At 40.6% G+C, this 23687-nt stretch overlaps 1 protein-coding gene across 4 annotated transcripts in view; it reads left to right on the top strand.

Annotated features, from left to right (window-relative positions):
- Nucleotides 1-20310: 20310 nt before the first annotated feature.
- LOC135466063 (polyamine-transporting ATPase 13A3-like) overlaps nucleotides 20311-23687 on the top strand; it is a 58635-nt gene continuing 55258 nt past the window's right edge. For all 4 annotated transcript variants that reach the window (XR_010444082.1, XR_010444083.1, XM_064743474.1 and 1 more), the window contains exons 1-2: nucleotides 20311-20435; nucleotides 21876-21961. Coding sequence is in view for 2 of the 4 variants with exons in the window: in XM_064743474.1 (XP_064599544.1) it covers nucleotides 20420-20435; nucleotides 21876-21961 (102 nt within the window). In the remaining 2 variants the exon portion in view is untranslated. The remainder of the gene's footprint in view (nucleotides 20436-21875; nucleotides 21962-23687) is intronic.

Here is a 23687-nt window from a genome sequence, read left to right as displayed (position 1 = left end):
TCGCTGTACTGACGTCTCTAACTCTTGACACAGTGGCCGTCTGCCTGATCGCTGGCCTGACGTCTCTAACTCTTGACACAGTGGCCGTCTGTCTGATCGCTGTACTGACGTCTCTAACTCTTGACACAGTGGCCGTCTGTCTGGTCGCTGTACTGACGTCTCCAACTCTTGACACAATGGCCGCCTGTCTGGTCGCTGGTCTGACGTCTCTACCTCTTCACACAGTGGCCGTCTGCCTCATCGCTGGTCTGACGTCTCTAACTCTTGACACAGTGGCCGTCTGTCTGATCGCTGTACTGACGTCTCTAGCTCTTGACACAGTGGCCGTCCGCCTGATCGCTGGTCTGACGTCTCTAACTCTTGACACAGTGGCCGTCTGTCTGGTCGCTGTACTGACGTCTCCAACTCTTGACACAATGGCCGCCTGTCTGGTCGCTGTACTGACGTCTCTAACTCTTCACACAGTGGCCGTCTGCCTCATCGCTGGTCTGACGTCTCTAACTCTTGATACAGTGGCCGTCTGTCTGGTCGCTCGTCTGGTAGCTGGTGGATTAACACTATAAACTCCAACCTACCAAAATTGTGGTAGGATTACCACGCATTGCTCTTTCAGTTCATTAACTGGTTTACCGCTACTTAATTCCATGCCAGGGGCCTCCGTGGCTCAGTTGGTTAGCGCGCTAGCGCAGCGTAATGACCCAGGAGTCTCTCACCAATGCGGTCGCTGTGAGTTCAAGTCCAGCTCATGCTGGCTTCCTCTCCGGCCGTATGTGGGAAGGTCTGTCAACAACCTGCGGATGGTCGTGGGTTTCCCCCGGGCTGTGCCCGGTTTCCACCCACCATAATGCTGGCCGCTGTCGTATAAGTGAAATATTCTTGAGTACGGCGTAAAACACCAATCAAATAAATAAATCAAATTAATTCCATGCCTTGTGCTGAAATGTCTTTTTACGGTAAGCTGTGCCTTACCATACAAAGAAGGGAAGAGTGTCACGTATTGTTACGTTCATTCAACGACAGATTGACCACCACTTCTTTCCCGTTCAGACTGAAACGCCATGTTTGTATTGCAAAGTCAGACTTCGAAAAAAAAATTTGCACGTACCAAAATTTGCTATAGCATAACATGAATGAAGACAAAATGTATTTGCTTATTGACTTTATTTTATTTTATTTATCTATATGATATGTGTTTTAGGCCGTACTCAAGAATATTTCACTTACACTACAGCGGCCAGTTTTATGGTGGGAGGAAACCGGATACACCGGACAGGTTACTAGCAGACCTTCTCACGTACAGCCGGAGAGGAAGCCAGCATAAGCTGGACTTGGACTCACATCGGCTCCTGGGTCATTGCGCCTCACTGGCGTCCTAACATGTCCAAACAAGGGGGGTCCTAACCCCCTTGTCCACCTAGGCCCTCTGCTTATTTACTAGATTCGTGTTTAATGATGCACTTTAATAATTTGTCATGCCTGTATGACAGATAATGAGAGGAGGATACCGGAGTACCCTCAAAAACCTCAAGAATATTTCACTTTTACAATGACAGTCAGCTTTATGAGTCAAAGAAAAAGTCATACTTTTTGTTTAGCGTAGTATTGTCGATTTCATTGTCTAATCTGTCGCAAAATGATTTCGGGTCTGTCATTTGTCAAGGAAATGAAAGTGTTTGTGTTTAGTGTTTAACACTGATGTTTTCGCCAAACTGTATTAAATAAAATATTTCGTACCTTCGACATTATATCACGCTCTTCCGGTTTGTTTATCGGTAAAACAATGCAACATACATATAGCTATATTAAAGCAACACAACGCAGATATGGGTATGTTTAACCCCGTCTATTTTAGTAAACAGAAGCCATTAACACCATATCAGCAAGGTAAGTCAGTTATTGTTGTTTTTCTAAGCTACTATTACCCTCTGTCAACTAACTGTCAGTAAAAAAGTTATTTGCGTAACAGTGTGAAAAAGTTTTAATTCAAGGGAGAACCTGGCAAAATAATTCAAGGGACGTATGTCTTATGGTAAACATAAAGGGTACCAGTGTGGCACAATTGAACCTTAAAAAGCGTAATAATAGGGTGGGCGATTCACAAGGTCGGCACAGAACTCCTGCCAAGACAAAGAATGGGCTTGTTCAGGTTTGATTCTATACAAAACAGCTTCAAGTTATTCCTGTTTGTCATTGGTGTTTATTGTCGATTGTAAGGGGTATTTTACTGATATCACACCAGTCAGGTTTATAGAAAATACAACTTTCAATCGTTTAAGTGAAATATGAAAACTCTAAGCTGTATTGGAGAGGGTAGCATTCGAACTCGCAGCGTTATTATAATCAAACTGTCTTATTATTCGGTGTTTAAGAAAACTAAGATACACACAAAGTCAAAAGCGATCAAGTACAATAATTAACTGAAAGATAAAAAGCAATCCCTTTAGTATATTGGTACTCATTAATGTTACCAAACCATTAAAAGCGGTCGGCTATCTCAGGTAATATGCGCCAAACCTCCTGTCTAGTCAAACGCGTTATCCAGCCGTTGTCCACATACGCAATGTTAAAAGGGTTTTATTAGAATGTGCGCCGCATTCAAGAATATTTTACTCTAAAAAATGAGCGGAGTAAATCGGACAACGTCGTGAGACATCCCCCCACCTCGTCAATTTCCAGATGAACGTCCTATATATAATCTAAAGACGCCAACAAACCGACATATTAAAATATTACTAGATATTAAAAGGACGAAAAACATATGGTACTTATTTTATATATACGCAAAATAAACAAGCATGAAAAGTCATTTTAGACACCATGCTTTATTATATATTATAAAATTTCATATAGGCTTAGAATAGGCCAATACGTCTGCGATAGATCGAATAACCTAGAAATCAACACATATCCTCTCATTCAATACATGGCTACTTGATCTATGACTGCTTCAGAAATCAGCCTGTATACTTTGACCCGACTTCAGGGAAAAAAGTCTTGTAAGATCAGATCATTTATCGGCACGTGGTTTACAACCGCTTTGTAAATTTTCTTGTGTTTGTGTCATTTATCTGATTGGTTTTTCACGCCGCACTCAAGAATATTTCACTTATACGACGGCGGCCAGCATTAGGGTGGGAGTTAGTGCATGATGACCATTCTCTACTGGTGGCGATCCCATTCGAACATCTGGTCTGCACCAAGGATGTAGACGTAGGCTAAGTTTGTTTAAAAAAAATTAAAACCAAAATACAGAAAGTCGTCAATACATACATCGTAGGCATAATGCAGTAACATAAATCATATTGTTACAACCGACATGCTATATCTGCGCCATTTTATTGTTAAATTGCCTCTAAACCTTAAAAAAAGCAGACACGCACCAGTTTAGTTAGCCCATTGCTCATTCTGTTTGTAACAGACATACTCACATCCACTGGAGAAGATTTCCTTGATTTCACAGTCGAAAATAACTTGCGGTATTACGGTACCAAATGCGCATTTCTCCGGCATTTACAGGTAACACGTTTTAAAAACAAATTAGATGTCACTTTCGGAATTTTACATTTCAGCGACCAGACCGAAGTCGTGACCAAGTTGACTGAAAGAGTACCTTAACCTCCTTTCGGAAAGTTGATTCAAGGCACAAATACACAAAGAAATTGCTCACATAACTTATTTGATACAAATGGAATAATATGATGTTTGCTTCAACGTGACCAAAAACCACCAACAGAGCCGGAAGTGACAACATGAATAAAATGAGAGTCAGCGTAAACATAACAATTGTTAACGAGATCTGCTCCTGTTGGAAATGAACGAGTTGCATCCCTTCCTCAGCTGTAGGCCTACCCTCAAATGTGCCAGAGGTCGCCAATTCGCGAACATTCGAAGATCTGGACACAGTGTCACCACTAGGCATGTCGCTGCCAACGCCACCTAGCGGAAAATCCAGAATGGGTTGTTTTGAACTGTACTTCCGATGAAGTGTCGTGCCAAACACTGTGGCATATGTGAGGGCTAACACAGTGGCGTATATTATGAAAACGCTCAGTGAAAATTTGTGAAAAGCCAGTATAGATTCCAAGGAAACTATCAGATCTGTTAAGCGACAGACTCCGTCGTACACTCCGAACGCCAACATTGGAACAAATGACGCGGCTAAAGAATAAGCACAGACGACCCCAACAGCGATGAAGGCTCGTCTGTGATATGTTGCTTGGATGTGACTGCCACACACACAAATACAACGATCTAGGGCAACGAGCACCAAGAAAGGCAGAGTGAAAAGATTCGTCATGTTTCCCAGAAAGTGGTAACATTTGCATAAAAAGTCGGAGGAGGTCGCGAAACGCAGATATTCCAAAGCAATAGACCATGGCAAAAAGAGACAACAGGCTATGAGATCTCTGACAGCGAGTGTCATTATTGCGATGACGTATGTGAGGCGCTCGCCCCGCTTCCCGAACACGTAGAGCACTAAGGAGTTACCCAACGCTCCCATCAAGCACAGCACCACCTGTATTCCAATCAGAATGTGCATGTCAGAATGGCTGGGCAAACCCTTAGGGCCTTCTCCACCTTCTTCTATGAAAGTTTCGTTCTCGAACGATGCCATATTGGGTTTCTCTGTAACAGCAAGCAGAGGCGCAAGATTACCAAGTACATTAGACGAAAATACCCCAAAAATAAGGACTGAGTGCTTGAGGTTAGTTCCACAACTAACTTATCAGATTTTCTCAAACTGATAATATATTCAGTGATAATGAATCTTGCTGCATCCGGAATCCCATGCCACAGCTTCATTTCTGTATAGATTATTGTCCAAATATAAGGCCAACTAATTGAAAAAGAAAGAGAGAGGGGGGTGGGGGGGGGGGTTAGGAGACAGACTAGAGGGTATACTCTAAATCCATCTTGTTTAATTTCTATGATCTGTACGACCTACATCATTCGAAACAAATCGATATGGCCTATGTTTTGTGCTTCTTCAACTTCCTAGAAGCTTAAGTTGGCTAAAAGTACCATGTAGAGCACTTACCCTTACTAATTTGCCTCTGTCGAGATTTACACAAATTTCAAGTCATTGACAGTTATGGCAGTGACCATTGTTAAGGAGTGCTTGCCTGGGATATCTTTTAGGTAAAACAAATAAGCGATGGCAAAACACTCAAAATGAATACATAAAGCATTTTCTTGGATTATTGATTGCTTATTTAACACAAGAACTTTTTACTCATATGATTGTGATCTATTAAGGCTTTCTTGTTTCTGTTTTTTATGAAAATACAATAGACTTTGACTGCAATTTGGAAATATTAAGTTTGGCCAAGGTTTGGATATGAGCGGGTTGTGAGTTAGACAGAACTACACTAATCAAGATTTCTACTAGTGGTAATATCGGATCGGATATGATTTCTGATGGACTGAATAACATTTTGGTTTGTTGAGTAATTAGGGGCATATAATGAGATCTAGACAGGATTCACAGAAATCTGACATGAGTGTAACTACATGTTTCTGGAGAGAATTTTATTTGGGGCAGATATCAAGATTGGACAGAATTCTGATTGGGATAAAAATTCAGATTGGACAAGATTTTGATTTGAATAAACCTCAAGATTGAGCAACTGGTTTTTACAATCTCCTGGACTTCCTTGGAATTTATATTGGGACTTAGATTTGTCACAATGTGAAGCTAACAATGAGCAGATATACAGGTATACCGGGGTCCGAAAACTCGTTCTGGATTAAAATAAACGAAAACTGTCCTTTTGATGAGGATTTAAATGACGCGCAAAATATATTAAAATTTAGATGCATTTTATAAACAACTTAAATTGCAGTTTGTACTGATACTGATCATTAATAAGGAGACGGGTAGGGCACCGTGGACACAGACATTATCTAGACTGGTACTATACATTACATGATACTATTTAATGGAGGGGAAAAAACTCAGTGAAATGATATGATACAACAAGCATGTATTATATACGATAACATAGCATCTTAAGTTCTGAAGAAAATTAAATTTAGCAAAATACCTACGTTGCCGTTCTGGCCCCACGGATATATTTAGCTGGTTAGATGCAAGTCTTTGGTAATCCAATCCGGAACCCGTCTGTTGCTATGGATGCACTTAAATGTAAATTCCACATACGACACTTTGGTTGTGTCTGTTTCACCATATGCTTTTTTTCTGTTTTCAACACAAAGTTTTGTCAGAATCTTACAATACGTATCCTTCTGACGTTTTGTCGACGAGTGATGTGGATATTTTTGCAATTCCAAGCGGGAATTAAGGTGCTAATACACCTCTCCACCGTAACTGGGTAAATTCCTATGGACGTCAAGAATGCAGCTAGAACAAATAACGACGATGAAGTAAAAAGCTAGAGTAAATATGTCCAGGCAAAAAATCTGGCAGTTCTCCATGGCCTCGGACTTGATTTCGCCGTTCACATGTAACATGATCTCGATTCTGAACGAGGTAATTATAGCGAACAGAAATTACAACCGCAACCTTAAGCCTCTTCACTCTTCAGTGTTCCAGAATACTTCGGGTCAAGGTCAGTACATTGGGAGTCAAAGCAGTCCTGCGTTATGATCTGAGGTGGGCGCTGCGGAAACGCGGTTTATATCACTGTAGTACATTCTCTTCTGACGACATCGTATAAGTGAAATATTCTTCAGTATGACATAAAAGACCAATCAAATAAATAAAAAAATGAATCAATAAATAAATAAAAATAAATAAATGTATCCTCTTCCGTTTGATGCGGTCGTTTTGTCCACATGTTGAAACCGGATGTGGTACATAAGGTTATTCCGTCCTATAAGTGAAATATTCACAGGAGAGAAAGACGGGATCAGCTGGACTTGAACTCACAGCTGCCTCAATGGTGAGAGGCTCTTGGGTCATTCTGCTACGCCATAACATGCTAACCACAAGGCCACGGAAACCTCGAAACACGCATATGGTTTAGGGTCTCAGAATTGTGTTGGCGTGTGTTACTTCTGAGTAACTGTTTTTTCTGTTTATACTACAGACGCGTTTTGTAACTCAGGTTAAATATGTACTGGGCCTCCATTGCTCAGTTGCTTAGCGCGCTTAGCGTCATGACCCAGGAGTCTCTCGCCAATGCGGTCGCTGTGAGTTCAAGTCCAGCTCATACTGGCTTCCTCTCCGGCCGTACGTGGGTTTCCACCCACCATAATGCTGGCCGCCGACGTATAAGTGAAATATTCTTGAGATCGGGTAGGACTTTTCCTTGTTTAAGCACATATCTGCGATACCAGTGGTAGGGGAGATAAAGAGCGCTACAAAGATTATGAACATCGAACATGTATCCTATTTGTTTAACCAGTAGTCCTAACTGAAAATAGCCAGCGATCCTCTCACTCTGCGTATCTAACTCATTTTCATGCTTACTTGCGAAAAGACCTAGCAAACAGAGCTTTGTGAATAATCATGACGTCACCCAAGGCAATGAGTTCTTGGCGTTGAAACTGAGCTTACATTGTGAGTTCTAATTTGATTTTCCTTCCAAGAATATGGACGTTCAATTATAATGTATTGTTACGTGTCACTGACTAAAGGCAATTCTAGTACTGAATATGACCGATTTCACATAAAGTTAACCTCGCCCTTCTGCTAGTATGTTACTGTCACATAAAGTTGATCTCACCATTCTGCTAGTATGTTACTGTCTCATAATGTTGATCTCACCATTCTGCTAGTATGTTACTGTCTCATAAAGTTGACCTCACCCTTCTGCTAGTATGTTACTGTCTCATAAAGTTAACCTCGTCCTTCAGCAAGTATGTTACTGTCTCATAAAGTTAACCTCGTCCTTCTGCAAGTATGTTACTATCTCCTAATGTTGATGTCGCCCTTCTGCTAGTATCTTACTGTCTCATAATGTTGACCTCACCCTTCTGCTAGTATGTTACTGTCTCATAAAGTTAACCTCGTCCTTCAGCAAGTATGTTACTGTCTCATAAAGTTAACCTCGTCCTTCAGCAAGTATCTTACTATCTCCTAATGTTGATGTCGCCCTTCTGCTAGTATCTTACTGTCTCATAAAGTTAACCTCGTATTTCAGCAAGTATCTTACTATCTCCTAATGTTGATGTCGCCCTTCTGCTAGTATGTTACTGTCTCATAATGTTGACCTCACCCTTCTGCTAGTATCTTACTGTCTCATAAAGTTGACCTCGCCCTTCTGCTAGTATGTTACTGTCTCATAAAGTTAACCTCGTCCTTCAGCAAGTATCTTACTATCTCCTAATGTTGATGTCGCCCTTCTGCTAGTATCTTACTGTTTCATAATGTTGACGTCACCCTTCTGCTAGTATGTTACTGTCTGCTAAAGTTGACCTCGCCCTTCTGCTAGTATGTAAGTGTATTATAAAGCTGACGTCGCTTGTCTGTCGCCCTTCACTTAGCATGTTATTTTGCAAACTGTTGGACACCGCCATTCTGCTGGCTCTAAATGTATCATGGACTCCACACTGGCTCTTCCGGAAGCATTTTACCGCTTGGTTTACTGGCTATTACTAGATGCTTATGCCTTACAGGCTGGATATAGACTTAAAAGAATTAAGGTCCACATTATAGTTCAGTGCAGACATTTATCTGCAACTGGAAGGAGCTGCAATTATAGATATATAGGGCATACAAATTTCTTCAGTCTTCCTTCTATTGCAAGATTTCGCCGAGGCTTTGCACATTATGGGATAATCAAGTACACCTAATTACGAGTAAGAGTGCAACCAGTACATCACAACTCAAGACAATCAGCCGTTGATATTAAGCTTTTATTTTTCACACATACACAGTACGATATTATCAGTATAACCCAGTTTTAGACAAAAACGTTTCTAAAGACGTTCCTAAAGAGGCAAAGGTGAGCTAAGTTCAGTTCAAACACCCTTCACCCGTCCATGTTATATTCAAAAACTTTTATAAATTATCCAAGTTAGACTAAAATGATGCAGCTCCATGTATGCACGATCGACGTATATCTGATGTACAATTTTTATTTGTTCGTGTAACACAACGCATTCATATCTTGATTACATCATTACCTGGACAATGTACAAAGAGATGAAAATTACACTAGATACAAACCTTTGTAGGGTAAAAAAGATAATGTTTCACTCCTTATTGAAGAAAAAATCATACGTCCTTTGGAAATTAATGTTATACGTATTCAGTGACCCGTAAAGTAAAATAGTTACACTATATGACCAAGCTGTTGATAGTAAAATATGTCGTAATTAAATTTTTTATAGTCTGTTGGATAATCGTTCATATTTAGATAGAACTGCAGTAAGTTACATTTAGTGCAGCGTAACAGAGTCAGACAATTATAAGGAACATTGAGTAAACAATGAGTTGTCTTCCAGAGAATACCTCTTCTATATACATGTAGTGGATCGGAATGAATGTTGTCCGTACTTTTGTTCATTTGCTATTATTTTTTCTAATTTCCACCTGAAGGTTCCAACACACCTGAACTATTGCACAGTTTCCATTCTGTTTTGGAGAAAGTCTTTTCTTTTATTTTCTTCATATTTCTTCTCTTTTTTTTTGGTCTAAGGTTCATGAACGTTTTGCCTGTATGGGTCCTATATATAAGTGTCCGGATTTCATTTCAGACTTCAGTTCACCAGAGGAACCTGTCCCGAGAAGATATTTAAACGTCTTGGTGCCTGTCGCCATATAACAACCGATCAAACCATGGCGTCTCTGAAACTTCTCGCAGTGGTCGTCTGTCTGTTTGCCTGTGTGTGCAGAGGTCAACGGTGGGACATCAATCCGAATAATGCAAATATGGCTGATCGAGGAAATTCAACGGGTAAGAGTTAACGATCAATTACCGTCGACTGATTCAAACAATTTTCAAACCTGTATTCCGAGCTTTATGTGGTTCATATAAATTACATGTTAACATTTTGTGGGACTAGTTCACCTAATATACATGTATCACAGGTTCCAATACACAAGCACTTTGCTTACACATTATCTACTCCACCTCTCTGACACAGTGTTTTTAGCAACTAGAACGCTTACATTAACTGCTTGAGTAAAGCACCACTCAAATGAATAAATCAATCTACTCGCAATGAGTCAGCCACACAGGTTTATATGTGACTCCGCTTATCGCTGATATGGTTACTTAAAAGTTTTAAGACTTCTGCATAGGAATTGGCTTATACATTAATATTCAAATCCTCATGCACGCTTTGGTGGCTCAGTTAGTTAGCGCGCTAGCGCAGCGTAATGACCCAGGAGTCTCTCGCCAATGCGGTCGCTGTGAGTTCAAGTCCAGCTCATGCTGGCTTCCTCTCCGGCAGTACGTGGGAAGGTCTTCCAGCAGCCTGCGGATGGTCGTGAGTTTCCCCCGGGCTGTGCCCGGTTTCCACCCACCATAATGCTGACTGCCGTTGTATAAGTGAAACATACTTGAGTACGGCGTAAAACACCAATCAAATAAATAAATAAATAAATCATGCACGCTTTGCATACGCACCATATATAATGTGTAGATGAATCAATGACCACTTTCTAAGGCATTATTCTTTACTGTATATGATTTATTTAAAGATATGTTTCATGATTGCACCATACTTTCACCTATACTGTTAAAATGGGGATTACAGTGGGGTAAACCTGAGTTCATGGAGTAAACCACGCACCTTTGGCATGTTGCATTGAAGGCGAATATATTGTGTAAATTCATCCGGTGTTAAGTACTATATACTGTAGTAGGTCTCCGATTTTGAGGAAAATTGCCGATTTGGCGTTAAACCATAATCATTCATTCATTCACTCGATTTTGAGATGTGCTATCACACTTCCAGAGTCAAGGTGTGACAATAAAACACACACCTGACAAAACCAAAATCACAGTTTTTGGTCTTTTACAAGGGTTAAAGGGTGATAGTCACACACGTTCAAAAGCAAAGGCCTGCCATAAACAGTATATTCTAAAACAATTTTTGAGCAACATTCTTAATTTCGTTCCATAATGAAGAAAAAAAAACATGTTTAATTCAGAACAATCGCTAGAGGCAGCCCCCATACGTGGGTTCAGTACCATGATCAAAGAGGAAATTTTCTAAATTTCCGTGCTTCCATTCTTCTGGCGGCCTTAATGGTACCTGGGATAAAGATGTAAAGATGGCAGACGGCACTAAATCTGTCCATGCTGCTCGCCCCTATATATATATATATATATATATATATATATATATATATATATATATATATATATATATATATATATATATATATTTTGTTTTATATTTCTATTTATTTAATTATTTGTTGGCGTTTTACTCCGTACTCAAGAACATTTCATTTATACGCCGGCGGATAGCATTGTAGTGGAAGGAAACCTGCATGGCAGAGCCCGGGGAAAACCCACCACCATCCTGGTTGCTGGCAGACCTTCAGACGTACGACCGGAGAGGAAGCGAGCATACGATTAACTTTCATTCACAGACCGGCCCCGATTGCATAGTTGGCAGAGCGCCCACTTCGGGAGCGGTAGATCCAGAGTCAATCCTGGATCGAGTCACACCTAAGACTTTCAAAGAGGAAGCTGTAACTTCCTTGCTTGGCGTTCAACATGAAGGGGATAGTGCAACGACTGGTTGACCGGTGTCAGTATAATGTCTCGGGCGGGGCGTCTTACTTGCCTTCGGTAAAGCGTCTCAGTGAAACATCACTAGATAAAAGAGCGGTGGAAATCCGTCCTGCAACAAGGAGGAACATCAAATGCACTCTAAAGATTCCTTCGTCGTCATATGACTGAAAAATTGTTGAGTACGACGTTAAACCCCAAGCACTCACTCACTCACTTTAACTCACAGCGATCGCATTGGACTGAGGCTCCTGGCATACTTGATTATCATACATGTCCATAGGCCAATACATGGTTTAATCCGGGCACTCAGGTTTCCTCAATCCTTATATTAATGCCGCCATCATACAAGAGGTAAACTTTTTAAATTACGTGTCAGCAGCAATCCAACCAATATGCAGTAAATTCTTTTCTGTGCTTTCTTTTTTTTAAATTTTTTCTCAATAATCACTTTTGAAATTCTCTTTCTGAAATGCTGGATAAATGTTATAGTTTTTACTGAGCATTCGAAATAATATCGTGACACCAGTGATAGCACTTTTTGTTTGAGTTAAAATTAAAAGCCATTTCTCGAATATGGACTAAATGAATTATAAACCTACGAGGATGCATTTCACTTCTTTCAGGATTCAACCCGAATGGTAACCGCGCCGGCGAGTATGGACATAGAGATTATGTACCTTTCGCAGCCGGATCTAGAGGCCCTGGAAGTTACAGATCCGGTGCTGATCGACCCGGAAGTTACAGATCCGGTGCCGATCGACCCGAAAGTTACAGACCCGGTGCTGATCGACCCGGAAGTTACAGACCCGGTGCTGATCGACCCGGAAGTTACAGACCCGGAGTTGAGGGGCATGGAGACTATGAGCCCAATAGATTCGATCAATATGGACCCCAAGGCTTTGGGCCGGATGCTCGAGGGCCCTCCAGTTACCAGCCTGGAGGCTATGTACCCGGGCGCTATGGGCCTGGCGCCAGAGGATCCGGCAACTATGGGCCTGGGCACTTTGATGGACCCAGTATGGCTGCCGGACCAAGGAAGCGTTATGGATCCTACCAGTCGCAGTCAGCGGTGTGGGTAAATCCTGAAGATGTGGTGGCGAGTACGGCAACGAAGACCACAGACCAGGGCTTCAGCAAACGAGAGACCATCGTCTTTGACAGAATCATCACAAACATCAACGGTGGATACAACAACGTTAACGGCGTCTTCACAGCGCCAGTACCCGGATGTTACATCATCAGCTACAACATCCAAACCAAGCCCGGGAGTCGGAAACCAGCCCACGTTGCGCTGACTAGCAACGGCGTCGTCATCAACTCTGCAAAAGCCAAGGGCGACTACTCGACATCGACCAACTCCGCTTTTCTCATCTTGAATCAATACGACAGGGTCAGTCTGCAAGGGCGGACCGGAACTGCCATCGGCTGTGCCGTGGACAGCAGTTGCACCTTCAATATTGCTCTAATAAAAGCAGGCAGATTTACTGACCTCAGAGTACCGCGCGCTTTCCATGATGGCTATTAGTAAACAGGCTCCGTAATGCCCAACGATACACAGCTGTCATGATGGCAATATACTACCGTAATTCCCTGTATTATTTTTTTCCTTAATTACGCATGTATACAAACATATACAAGACATAAAGATGTAAATGGCTTTGGATCTGTAGTGATAAATTATGGATTCAGGTTTGTTCGAGAAACATAAGCCAAATGTAAGCTTTTCATCTTTTCTTTAATACTTGTTTATCGAATGCAATTATTCCTGCTTTAAGCTTCCAACCAAAAATAAAGTCTGGGTCTATTTGCAATTTAACCTGTGTTTCCTCTTCCTTGTTTGTCTGGAACCATCGGGTAATTAATGAGGTACCTTTTTTTCACTGACGCAAGGGTGACTCGGGCCCAGGCCGTATGACCATCACATGTTCTCTTGAAAAGCTTCAGTAATACGTTCTCAGCTTGCGTACAAAACGTAATGACATAGGGAGGAATGGTCTACATACTTTTGCTGGTGGACTAAGCATCCTCGAGGCCTGGTCACTTTGCATTGTGTTAATTTGATTGTATGTTAAATGTGATGACCACACAGCATTTTGAGTATTTCTAGACCAGTGACGCCTCATAAATTGTAATTAACATACCTGCATTCTTTTTACCTATTTCTGATTAAGTAATGGCGCTAGGGGGCGTGTAAATTGCTATTATTAATGCACTTAAATGAACAGTTACATAAAATCCTGTCCGAGGTAAGCTGACAAGAGGCAATATTTCAATGATTAGGCCTACGTGTGACCCATTGCCAGTTATCACACTTTCGTCGCTGTTCTGGTTTCACTCGCTATGCTGTACGTCTTTAATGATATAGACTACTAAACTTAGATAAGTTCTTCATAGCCGTGTGAACCGCTTCGGTGGCTTAATGATCACATCGTTCGCCTCGAAGTTAGGAAACCTGGGATCAAACCCGGGTCGGTTCATACCAAATGGTACTTGTTGCTCAGCCCTGAGAGTTTATAGAGCAAGGAAACAGTGCCCAGTTTCACAAATCGGCATGCGACATGTTTTTTTATCGAACATTTGTCGTACGATATTTTGCACGTCACTATTATCGTGTCATCCTCTTATATGTGCGATTATAATACTTGAACGACATCTTTGTGAAACTGGGCTCTGGTTTGGCTGGCTTGGTGTCACTATAATTCGACTGGGTGGGGTGCCATGTCTGGTGTCTTTGGCGTGATACTGCAGTGGCGACAGCACTTTGGGGGTATGAACTGATAAATTGTTAAGTACGATGTGAAAACCCAAGCTTACATACTTACGTACATTTATTATCGTGTGAACTGTATCTAATACCGCTTAACCTGAGGCTAGGGGCCGTAAAGGTAGCCATGCTCATTACATCTGCATGATGCCTTTACGAACAGTTGCAATCAACGCGCGACTGAGATACTTGTTTAATTGTTATTTGACATGGAACTCATTCATGGACTACGAATTTGAACTTTGATATCGAATTCATGCCTGGAATATCCACTGTCTGCCCGGCATCATTATAAACTGATGACCGCTTCTGTCTTGTGTGTTACCGGTATAATTTCTTACATACCTTTGTCTTTGGGAGCTAGTGTTAAACGTTGTTTTGGAAATGGATCTTGTGATTATCGACTTGGAACGCCCTTTACGGACTACGAATGGTATATGAATGTCGGACATGACGCTTATGTTTAGTCCTTAAAGATCTAAACCCTCAGGACAGCCTGTTTTCTTTCAGAGCAGCAAACCATAATGAGCAAATTGCTTCCGTGAACTATATGTATATTTCTGTCAGGAACTGTTGGAGCCAATCCGTGTCTGAATCAAAAGAAAATAATGATTAACGGTCGTAACTCATGACCTATATGCTCTACTATAAGTGGATCCAGTGATCACAAAAGGTGTGATGGTTTTGCGTTATACTGCACACGCCAGATATATGTATATACAAAGACTATATGATCTACTCGCAGGTAATCAACCGCTGACCAATGTGGTTGTCGCTTTATCATACTTGCCCTGGTTTGGCTGGCTTGGTGTCAGCATAATGTGACAGAGTGGGGTGCCATGTCTGTTGTCTTCGGCATGATACTTCAGTGGCGACAGCACTTTGGCGGTATGAACTGATAAATTGTTAAGTACGATGTACGATGGACCATTACCCAGATCTCGTTACTTGCGCTAGCGTTAAATCCGGTGAAACCATCAGGGTTCACAAGATCATGGAATTATGGAATCATGTTAATTTCCCCCCTCCATCACAGTTAATATGGCCTTGGTGACTGATAAGCTGATGGACATAAAGGTCACCTCAGATCCGTAATAGTTTCCCATAAGCAACAATCTCAACGTTTAGTGATGTAACTCAGCCCCAAATATTCCGTGACCAATAAACTTTTGTACATACCTGGCCCAGCCTGTGAAAAAGCAGCCATTAAAATCTTGAATAGGTTGACCAGCAAAATATGGACCTTTTTAAACCAGCAGCTGGGAGGGGTGCCAGGGGGACGTCATTTGCAGCCTCATCACCACCTATCTGCTTGTGTCCTTGTGAATTTCAAACTTTCAGTATTAAAACTAATACCTGCCAATAGTTTCCATAACAAACAATTCCCATAATATAGATACCAAGAATCCACCTGCGCAGTAATTTTAGCACCACACAATTCCTAACACCTCTCAACATCACACACTAAGTTTGGGAGGAATTAAACTTAGGGAGCCCTCATCTTGGAAATGTGTCCGTTTGTCTGCTTCTAAGAACTCTCAAGGGTGAACTTCAAAGCTTTGTAGCGCACACAGCGTTCAAAATATCCCGAGTAACGGAAGCGCTAACAGGGTACTGATTCCAGGTATATGTACTGAGTACGTGTAGCAGAATTCCGCCGCAGCCAAAATCCAAAACGAACAATAAAGCGGCTTTCATTTTGAGTTGAGGGTACCACTTGTGGAACATAAATATTAACATCATATATGTAAGTGGCGATACATAAACTATATTTTGAGAGGTAGCATCTCCGGCGGCACGTCGGAAGGTTTTCTAGCAACCTGCGGATGCATGGTCGCGAGGTTCCTCTGGGTTCTGTCCGGTTTCCTCCCACCATAATGCTGGCCGCCATCGTATAAGTGAAATATTCTTGAGTGCAGCGTTTAACACCCATAGCACAATTAAATAAATAAATAAATAAGTGAAAGGCAGCCCAATCAAGAGATGGCTTACATGCACAAAGACATTGTTAATGTCCTTACCCTCACTGTGAAGCTTAGCGAGGGACCCGTGCTACAACACCTGCCTAAGTTACCCGCCCAATTTATTTAGCTTTCAATCTGTACCTTTCCCTCCATCAGCATACCATAGGAGAGTTACAGATGTATACGGGTATATAGGTAGGCCTACGCTTGAGTTTAACGTCGTGCTTACCAATTTTTTCAGTTATATGGCGACGATGAGTCATTAGGCATTTGTACAAATATTGTGTCTTCTTGAGGCAGGGAGAGTCTACATGAAGTAAAGTAAAATTTTGATTACAACATAGTGATTGCATTTGTACGCACATTTCCTGGACGCTTTCGATAAACCTTCTTTCTTCTGGGGATTGCTTTACATGACACTATCCAAGCCCATCAGACGAGGGTCCAGAGACCGAGAAGGTCCTGGAAGTTCTTGGATCCTATATCAGCTGAGAGACAAAAAAACCTATGTCGAAACAGACATTCATATACCAATCAACCAACAAAGATGTTCCAGGTCAGTAATCGCAAATTCAGTTCTCAAAACGACGTATAACACTAACCACCAAAGAACTAATAAATTATATAAAGTACGAAGATAGGACGGAATCATGCAAAAAGAGAAGTAGTCAACAGTTTGTCAGTGATGTTGGAAAGAGGCAAGGTATGTTTTAGGCGACTCAGTGAAATCAGTATTCAAATCGTGTACCATGCTAGAATATCAATTGTTGATAACAAAATATATGTATCTCAGCTGCGCTTTGATTGCCACCTTCATATGTCCAACGTGGCGATCTAACTCAACGCGATGAATATAAAGCCCCTAGGCATTCTCAAAGTTCTGATTAAGTCATGCACAATATGGCATAAATATATAAGTACAGGATGGCTTTCATATTTCATATGTACTTAAAGTTCATAAGTTTAGCAGTTATCAGGTGATGCATTTGGCTTGATTATGATTGACTTTACAGGAGAACGTAAATCAGGCGCTGTGCAAGCCATTTGAAGTGGTACGGCCATCGGTCGACTATCTCAGCACAAAAGGCGAGTGTCAATGGACCGTCTTGCCCCGGAAGCTTTGGGATGCTGGAAAGCTGGCGATGCCCTGAAACCGTTTTACGTGGTTATTATTCTTCACATAGATCCATTGTAGTTTTAATTTCCTTAACAGTCAACAGGATATATGTGTATGCATGGGCCTCAGTTTGGTGGTCGCCTTTAATTGGTACGACTTTTCAAGTCCAGCTGATGCTGGCTTCCTCTTAGGTCGAACGTTGAAAATCTGCCAGCAGCCTTCGGGTGGTCGTGGGTTTCCCCCAGGCTCTGACCGATTTCCTCTCACCATAATGCTGGGTGCCATCCTATTAGTGATATATTCTTGAGTACGGCGTAAAATACCAATCAAATAATTAAATAAATAGATAAATAAATGTTTTATTTTATTTATAGATGAAAAGTGGTAAGCTATTATGATATAGAAAAAATTGTTCTAACTTCTTTTTAACTTTGCAGGAACATGAACTATCAACATGTCAGTGTGTAAAACTTGGGTTGCTACATGTCACCAACGAAATGAATTTTGGTAGTGAGTATAACTGATTTTACAGCCAGCCGAACGTAGGTGACTGGCTAAAGAAATAGACAACAGCAGTACAATCCGTAAATTGCAAAAGGCAATTAATTCCATTCCAGCTGTGTGATACAAGACAATCTCGATTTTGTCATAAAAAATATAAATAAATAAAAGAATATATCAAAAGTAGTCAAACCAATTTAATGGCGCCCGATATTATATGAAGACTCATGCACACACATGTGCACTGTTAACTGTTAAACACATAAAACTACAACAGATCTATGTGAAGAATAAAAACCCCCTAAAACGATTTCAGGGCATCTGCAGCCGTCTAGCATCCCAAAGCCTGTTCGGCCCCTGGATCCTAACATTTTATGCTGTGATAGTGGATCGATCGCCGTACCACTTTTAAAATGCTTCCGACGCGCCTGCTTTCGGGGGTAAGCGGGGATATAGTATTCACTCCAGTTGAATGCTGGGTTACATCGAGTGTACAAAAAAGTCCGATATAAAATTCAATACGTCTGCATGAAGTCACGATCGCTTTTGCCACCATTGAAATATCCACCATTTAAATATATAATTTCTTTTGGTTGATTTATGTACGAAGCAGAATAATGCCATCATCGTACCAACTTCCCATCGTCCGACGATGGCACGAAGCAGTGGCACGATGATGCGAACCGACGGCACAATGGCACAAAGCGATGACACAATGGCACGAGGCATTGACACGGTGTTAAGATCGTATACCTTCACTTCGTGCAATCGCTTCGTGCCATCGTGCCATCGCTTCGACCCATAGTCGGGCGATGGGACGATGGGATGATGATGGCCTTGTCCGGCTTCCATAGTTTGAACAAATTCAACAAAATATTTTAACGGTCGATTTTGAAAACTTCAGCAAAAGTGAGGCAGCCATGGAGTATTTTGTGTAGCATACTTTTTAACAACATGGTTGGGTTGAAAAGTGGTGGAAGGGACACCGCAACCTCCGCTTTTGTATTATCACCAAGGCCACACAATCATGCATGCATGTCGTGAGAACGGGAGAATCTGCAACTTAACGCTCAATACCTTCAGGAAACCAAATTTATTTATTGATTGATTGATTGATTGATTGATTTATTTATTTATTTATTTATTTATCTGATTGGTGTTTTACGCCGATCTCAAGAATATTGGAAACCAAAATCATTTTTACCCTGCTTGATTAATGGAGTGGAAATGACTTTTACCCGTCATGTTGTATAACTCAGTTAGCCTACACCTATCCCTGTACAATGCGTGTATCGGTGACATGCATGTCGTATTAGGAAGACTTCATTAAGCTTTGGAGAAGATGACAATAACACCCCATATTGCACTGATTCCTATTAACCGTAAAACTGTTAAATTTTCAAAATGACATCTGAACTAATCATCTCATTTATTTATGTATTTTAATTTATTTGATAGGAGTTTACCTCATTGTATTATATCTTATATATCTCACATCAAAGCTATATGGCTTTTTTTTTTCTTTTTTTTATCAGTTGAAAAATTCTTGATTAGTCTGCAGGTGATACATACATGTATAGACTTATATACGTATACGGATATATTTCACATTTGCTTTTTTACGTTAAAATAAAATTAAATAAAAACATATTCATATTTCCAGCAATTTGATAGAGTTATAGATTCGGTTTGGCGGACATGTTTTTTTCTCGCTCTCTCCTTTTTTTTAGAAGTATACTGTAATTAGACCAAATAAGTACATGCCCACATATGTATTGAGCCGGCATTTCACCTAGCTCTACATTTCACCTGCAGTTTAGTGTATAAATACTCCCGTTCAGTAGCACATAGGCCTAAAGGCCTTAAAATGAGTGAGTGCTTAGGCTTTAACGTCGAACACCTTAAAATGAACCTTTGCTGTAATCACTCAAGTGTATCTGATAAGAAATTAACCAGACTCATAATTTAACCTAGAAGAGGGATGAATGAACCAATCAGTCCGAATCAAGCAAAATCTATCTCCGGAAAAATGATAAACTTTAGGTGAAATACAGTAGGTTAATTTGTCAGAACCTCCATGATTTGTTGAACTCCATTTCCTTCATTTCTTTCTGTATCATAAAAGTTTATTTATTTATTATTTTTGACTATTGCTTTCCGACTTTCCCGTTTTACATTGTTCCTTACCCTGGTGTAACAGTATTTATCCTCAGCAGAGATCTTTTTTTTTCACCCTTCGGCATAAAGACATTTCGGAAACCGGATTTTTCCGAGATGTTCCGAACATGGGTGCAGTCACGTGGTTAACATTGTCAGGTGAAGCATGGAGGGCAGCTAGCAGACGGAGAAAAACAACTTGGAGTAAATCTCTCTGTAGTTGTCAGTCAGTGTCCGCCGAATCGCTCAAGCAAGAAAGATGACGAGGAAAGAAGGTTAGATATTATACCGACTTATCTTTAAAGCGGACAAAAGGCGTTTCATGTTCACATAGAAGTGTTGTTCATTAGATGGGGCATGCGGATTTGCACTGGCCAGTGTCTCACGAGGGGTCCAGTTTTCGTAGCAGTTTCAGTACGTTAAACGCCATAGAGTTCCTGTCTGTGGAAACGTGTTTTTTAAAAAAATATATTTGATGTGTCTCATTCTGTTATGATTTGTTCACCGCTACATTTGTGATTTACGTAGTCCTATGTATTATGAGTAGCCTATGTTTTTTCATTTCATTTATTTCACGAGTGGTATTGTACATAGGGGTGAACTCCCATATTTGATGAGGGATTCACGTTCTCGGGAGTTCCGTGTGGGAGCGCTCGCGCATGTACCGGAAATTGGGGCTAGAACTCTGGTGGCGAACGGCATTCGCATACATGAGTGTTGGGCGAATGAGGAGTATTTTCAATTAAAAAAAATCTACACTCTACCTTTGATTTAGACTTAAGATTGTTGTCTTGTCTTTAGTGGCAATATCCATACGTGTCAGTACTTAACTTAGATTAGACTAAGCATTAGTCCATCTAGAATTCTGACATTCATTGTGACACTGAGTTCATTGCCACCTCTCAAACAAATCATCGCACACCTGCGAATTCCAGCTTATAGAGACCGACTTCTTTGAAGTCAGCGCTGAAGTCATGTGACACTTCAAAATGGCTGTTGACAGCAAGGCACACTGCACTCTATCAGTCAATGTGACCACCACACAGCAAGTTAATTAGTTTCATAGGTAAGGATAGAAAATTAAGACGATAGCATAGAGATTCCACCATAAAATTACATATAAATGAGCACACGCGTCAGAGTGTAAGGTTACTGCTTGTAGGCCTGAAACAGGTTACAAGGGCCAAACATGTAATCTAACCACAGTGTGCAACGGCCCCCACACTGAACACTGAACTCCAGAGAACGTTAGTCCCCCACACGCCCTATACGGACGGATAGCATTTCAGTTATATGCCAAAATAACTGTATAAACAAGAATAATGCACTCACACAGATTCGTGTAAATACATGTACATGATATGGTGAAGACATTAGATACAGATCAAATGTCTAGATGGAGACAGAATTTTACTTAATTAAAAAAAAAAAGATAATGATGCAAGTTTAATTTAAATTATGGTTTTTGTCTCTGGCTGGATCAAGATTGGGGCTATCCCTGGACGAACAAAATTTTGCCTTTTGAGTAATCTTGAACTAAATACTGACTTGACATTGCGTCATATATCCTGTATTGTTGTAACTCGGAGAAAGCTACTTTCTCGTGGCTACAACCAGGATAACCAGGATATTGTTGACTTTTGTTTTTGGTTTGTTGAAAGTAAACATTTCATTTTCATTTATCTCCTGTTGTTCTTTATTGTTTTCATTGACAGATCCAAAAATTAAAGTTGGTCGCACTGGGCCACCCCCAATGGACCCTCTTAAGACGTACATCAACCCAGGTACAGAGGAGCAGATGGTAAGTGAGGAGAAGTCATGAACTTACATTTCCCTGTGTTTTTGTAGCTCTGTAGAATCATACACTTTGAAGAACTACATGTGCCCTAAATGACCTAACATTTCACTCACAAAAGTGCATTTTTAGAGGCAAATAAATGTCACAAAATACTATTTTTGGTGCTGAAACATACAATTTTCCAGCAGAATTTCATCCCATGTTCCAAGCCAACTTCAGAACACCTTTCTAAAATCCATAGACCTCTCAGAATCAGGAAAAAACTGCATGTGAAAAAAGTTTGGCCTTTGGGTGAAATAAAGAGTTTTGCCCTAAGGTATCAAATATTTATTAATTAATAAGGCATGTTTGTTGGGGTGGGGGTGGGGGGACTGTGGTCGAGAAGAGGTCGAGAAGAGGTCGCGAACATTGAGTCACTTTGTTGGATCTGATTAAAACAACTTGAGACACATTAGATTCCATTGAAGAGAGTTCAAGTCTAGATATCTCTGGCTTCCTCTCTGGTGATACGTGGGTAGATCTGTCAGCAACCAGTGGATTGTCGTGGGTTTACGTCTGTGCTCTGCCTGGTTTTCTCCCGCATTAATGCTGGCCACCGTCATATGCAAAGTGAAACATTTCTGAGTACAATGTTAAACACCAATCAAATAAAAATAAATAAGTAAATCCAGCTAAGCAGGCAAACAATAAAAGCAGTTTTTTTATGACGGTTGAGCCGAATGATAATCAGGATAGAGAAGTTTTAATTCCGATATAGGTAATTATATGTGTATTAGGAAACATGGCCTAATGGTTATTTGCACTGATTTAGTTTTCCAGGTAACATGTAGTGAAAGTATATGAAAGCATATACTGAAAGTATATGTTTGTGTTACTAACAAAAGAAGCAATGCCCATCTGAATCATGTCCCGACTCCCATCACCTGTCTCTTTCATCTTACGGGTTTGATTATACATGTAGGCCTCTTTCCGCTTTTAGTAAATATGCCATTTTACATGTACAAAGATCAGTTTAACTATGACTGTGAGGCAGTTGGGCAAAGTTGTGGCAAAACTTTGATGTTTACAGGATATACAGGAGTCTTTGCTGGCATAAAACAAAATGTTATGGTAGTATTTTAAAGAGTACTGCATGTAGTGAGATCAAGTTTTGCATACAGTTGGAGCACAATAACACGAGGGAGATGTTTCATTGTTGGTTCACTCTATGCAGACTAAATAGTGTAAATTACAAAATTCAGGACATGTTGTTTATTATGTAATAAACAAAATGTTAGGGGTGGTATTTCAAAAAAGTATACCATGTATTGACCTGAAGTTTTTACATTCATATATAACCCAATGACACAAGGGTGGTGTTCCATGGTGTGTGTGCATATTAATTACTATGTCATTATTTGGTAAATAATGAAATTACCAAATTCATGACTTCAGCACTTTATGCATTGAGCTGGAGTTTTGCTTTCTTGTGTCTATTACAGGTGAGCTCTTTGGTAGCCTTGCTACTAGATCTAAGTTGCATATAGGATTGAGTGCATGTAAAAAATACCAGAATTCTGCACCCCTTGGGGATGTTCTATTCTTGAGCAGTATGCAATTGCCGCATTGCAGGATTCCCAAAATATAATCATAATGCCTTCTATAGCCTCAGGGGATTCAAGAAAATAGAGGGAAAGTGTCTGACTGATGTGCATTCAAGTATTCACTCACCTGCGCGTCCAGGTAAATA

This window comes from Liolophura sinensis, chromosome 5 (genome assembly GCF_032854445.1).
Source record: "Liolophura sinensis isolate JHLJ2023 chromosome 5, CUHK_Ljap_v2, whole genome shotgun sequence".
NCBI lineage: Eukaryota > Metazoa > Mollusca > Polyplacophora > Chitonida > Chitonidae > Liolophura > Liolophura sinensis.
This window is presented reverse-complemented; position numbering and strand designations above follow the sequence as displayed.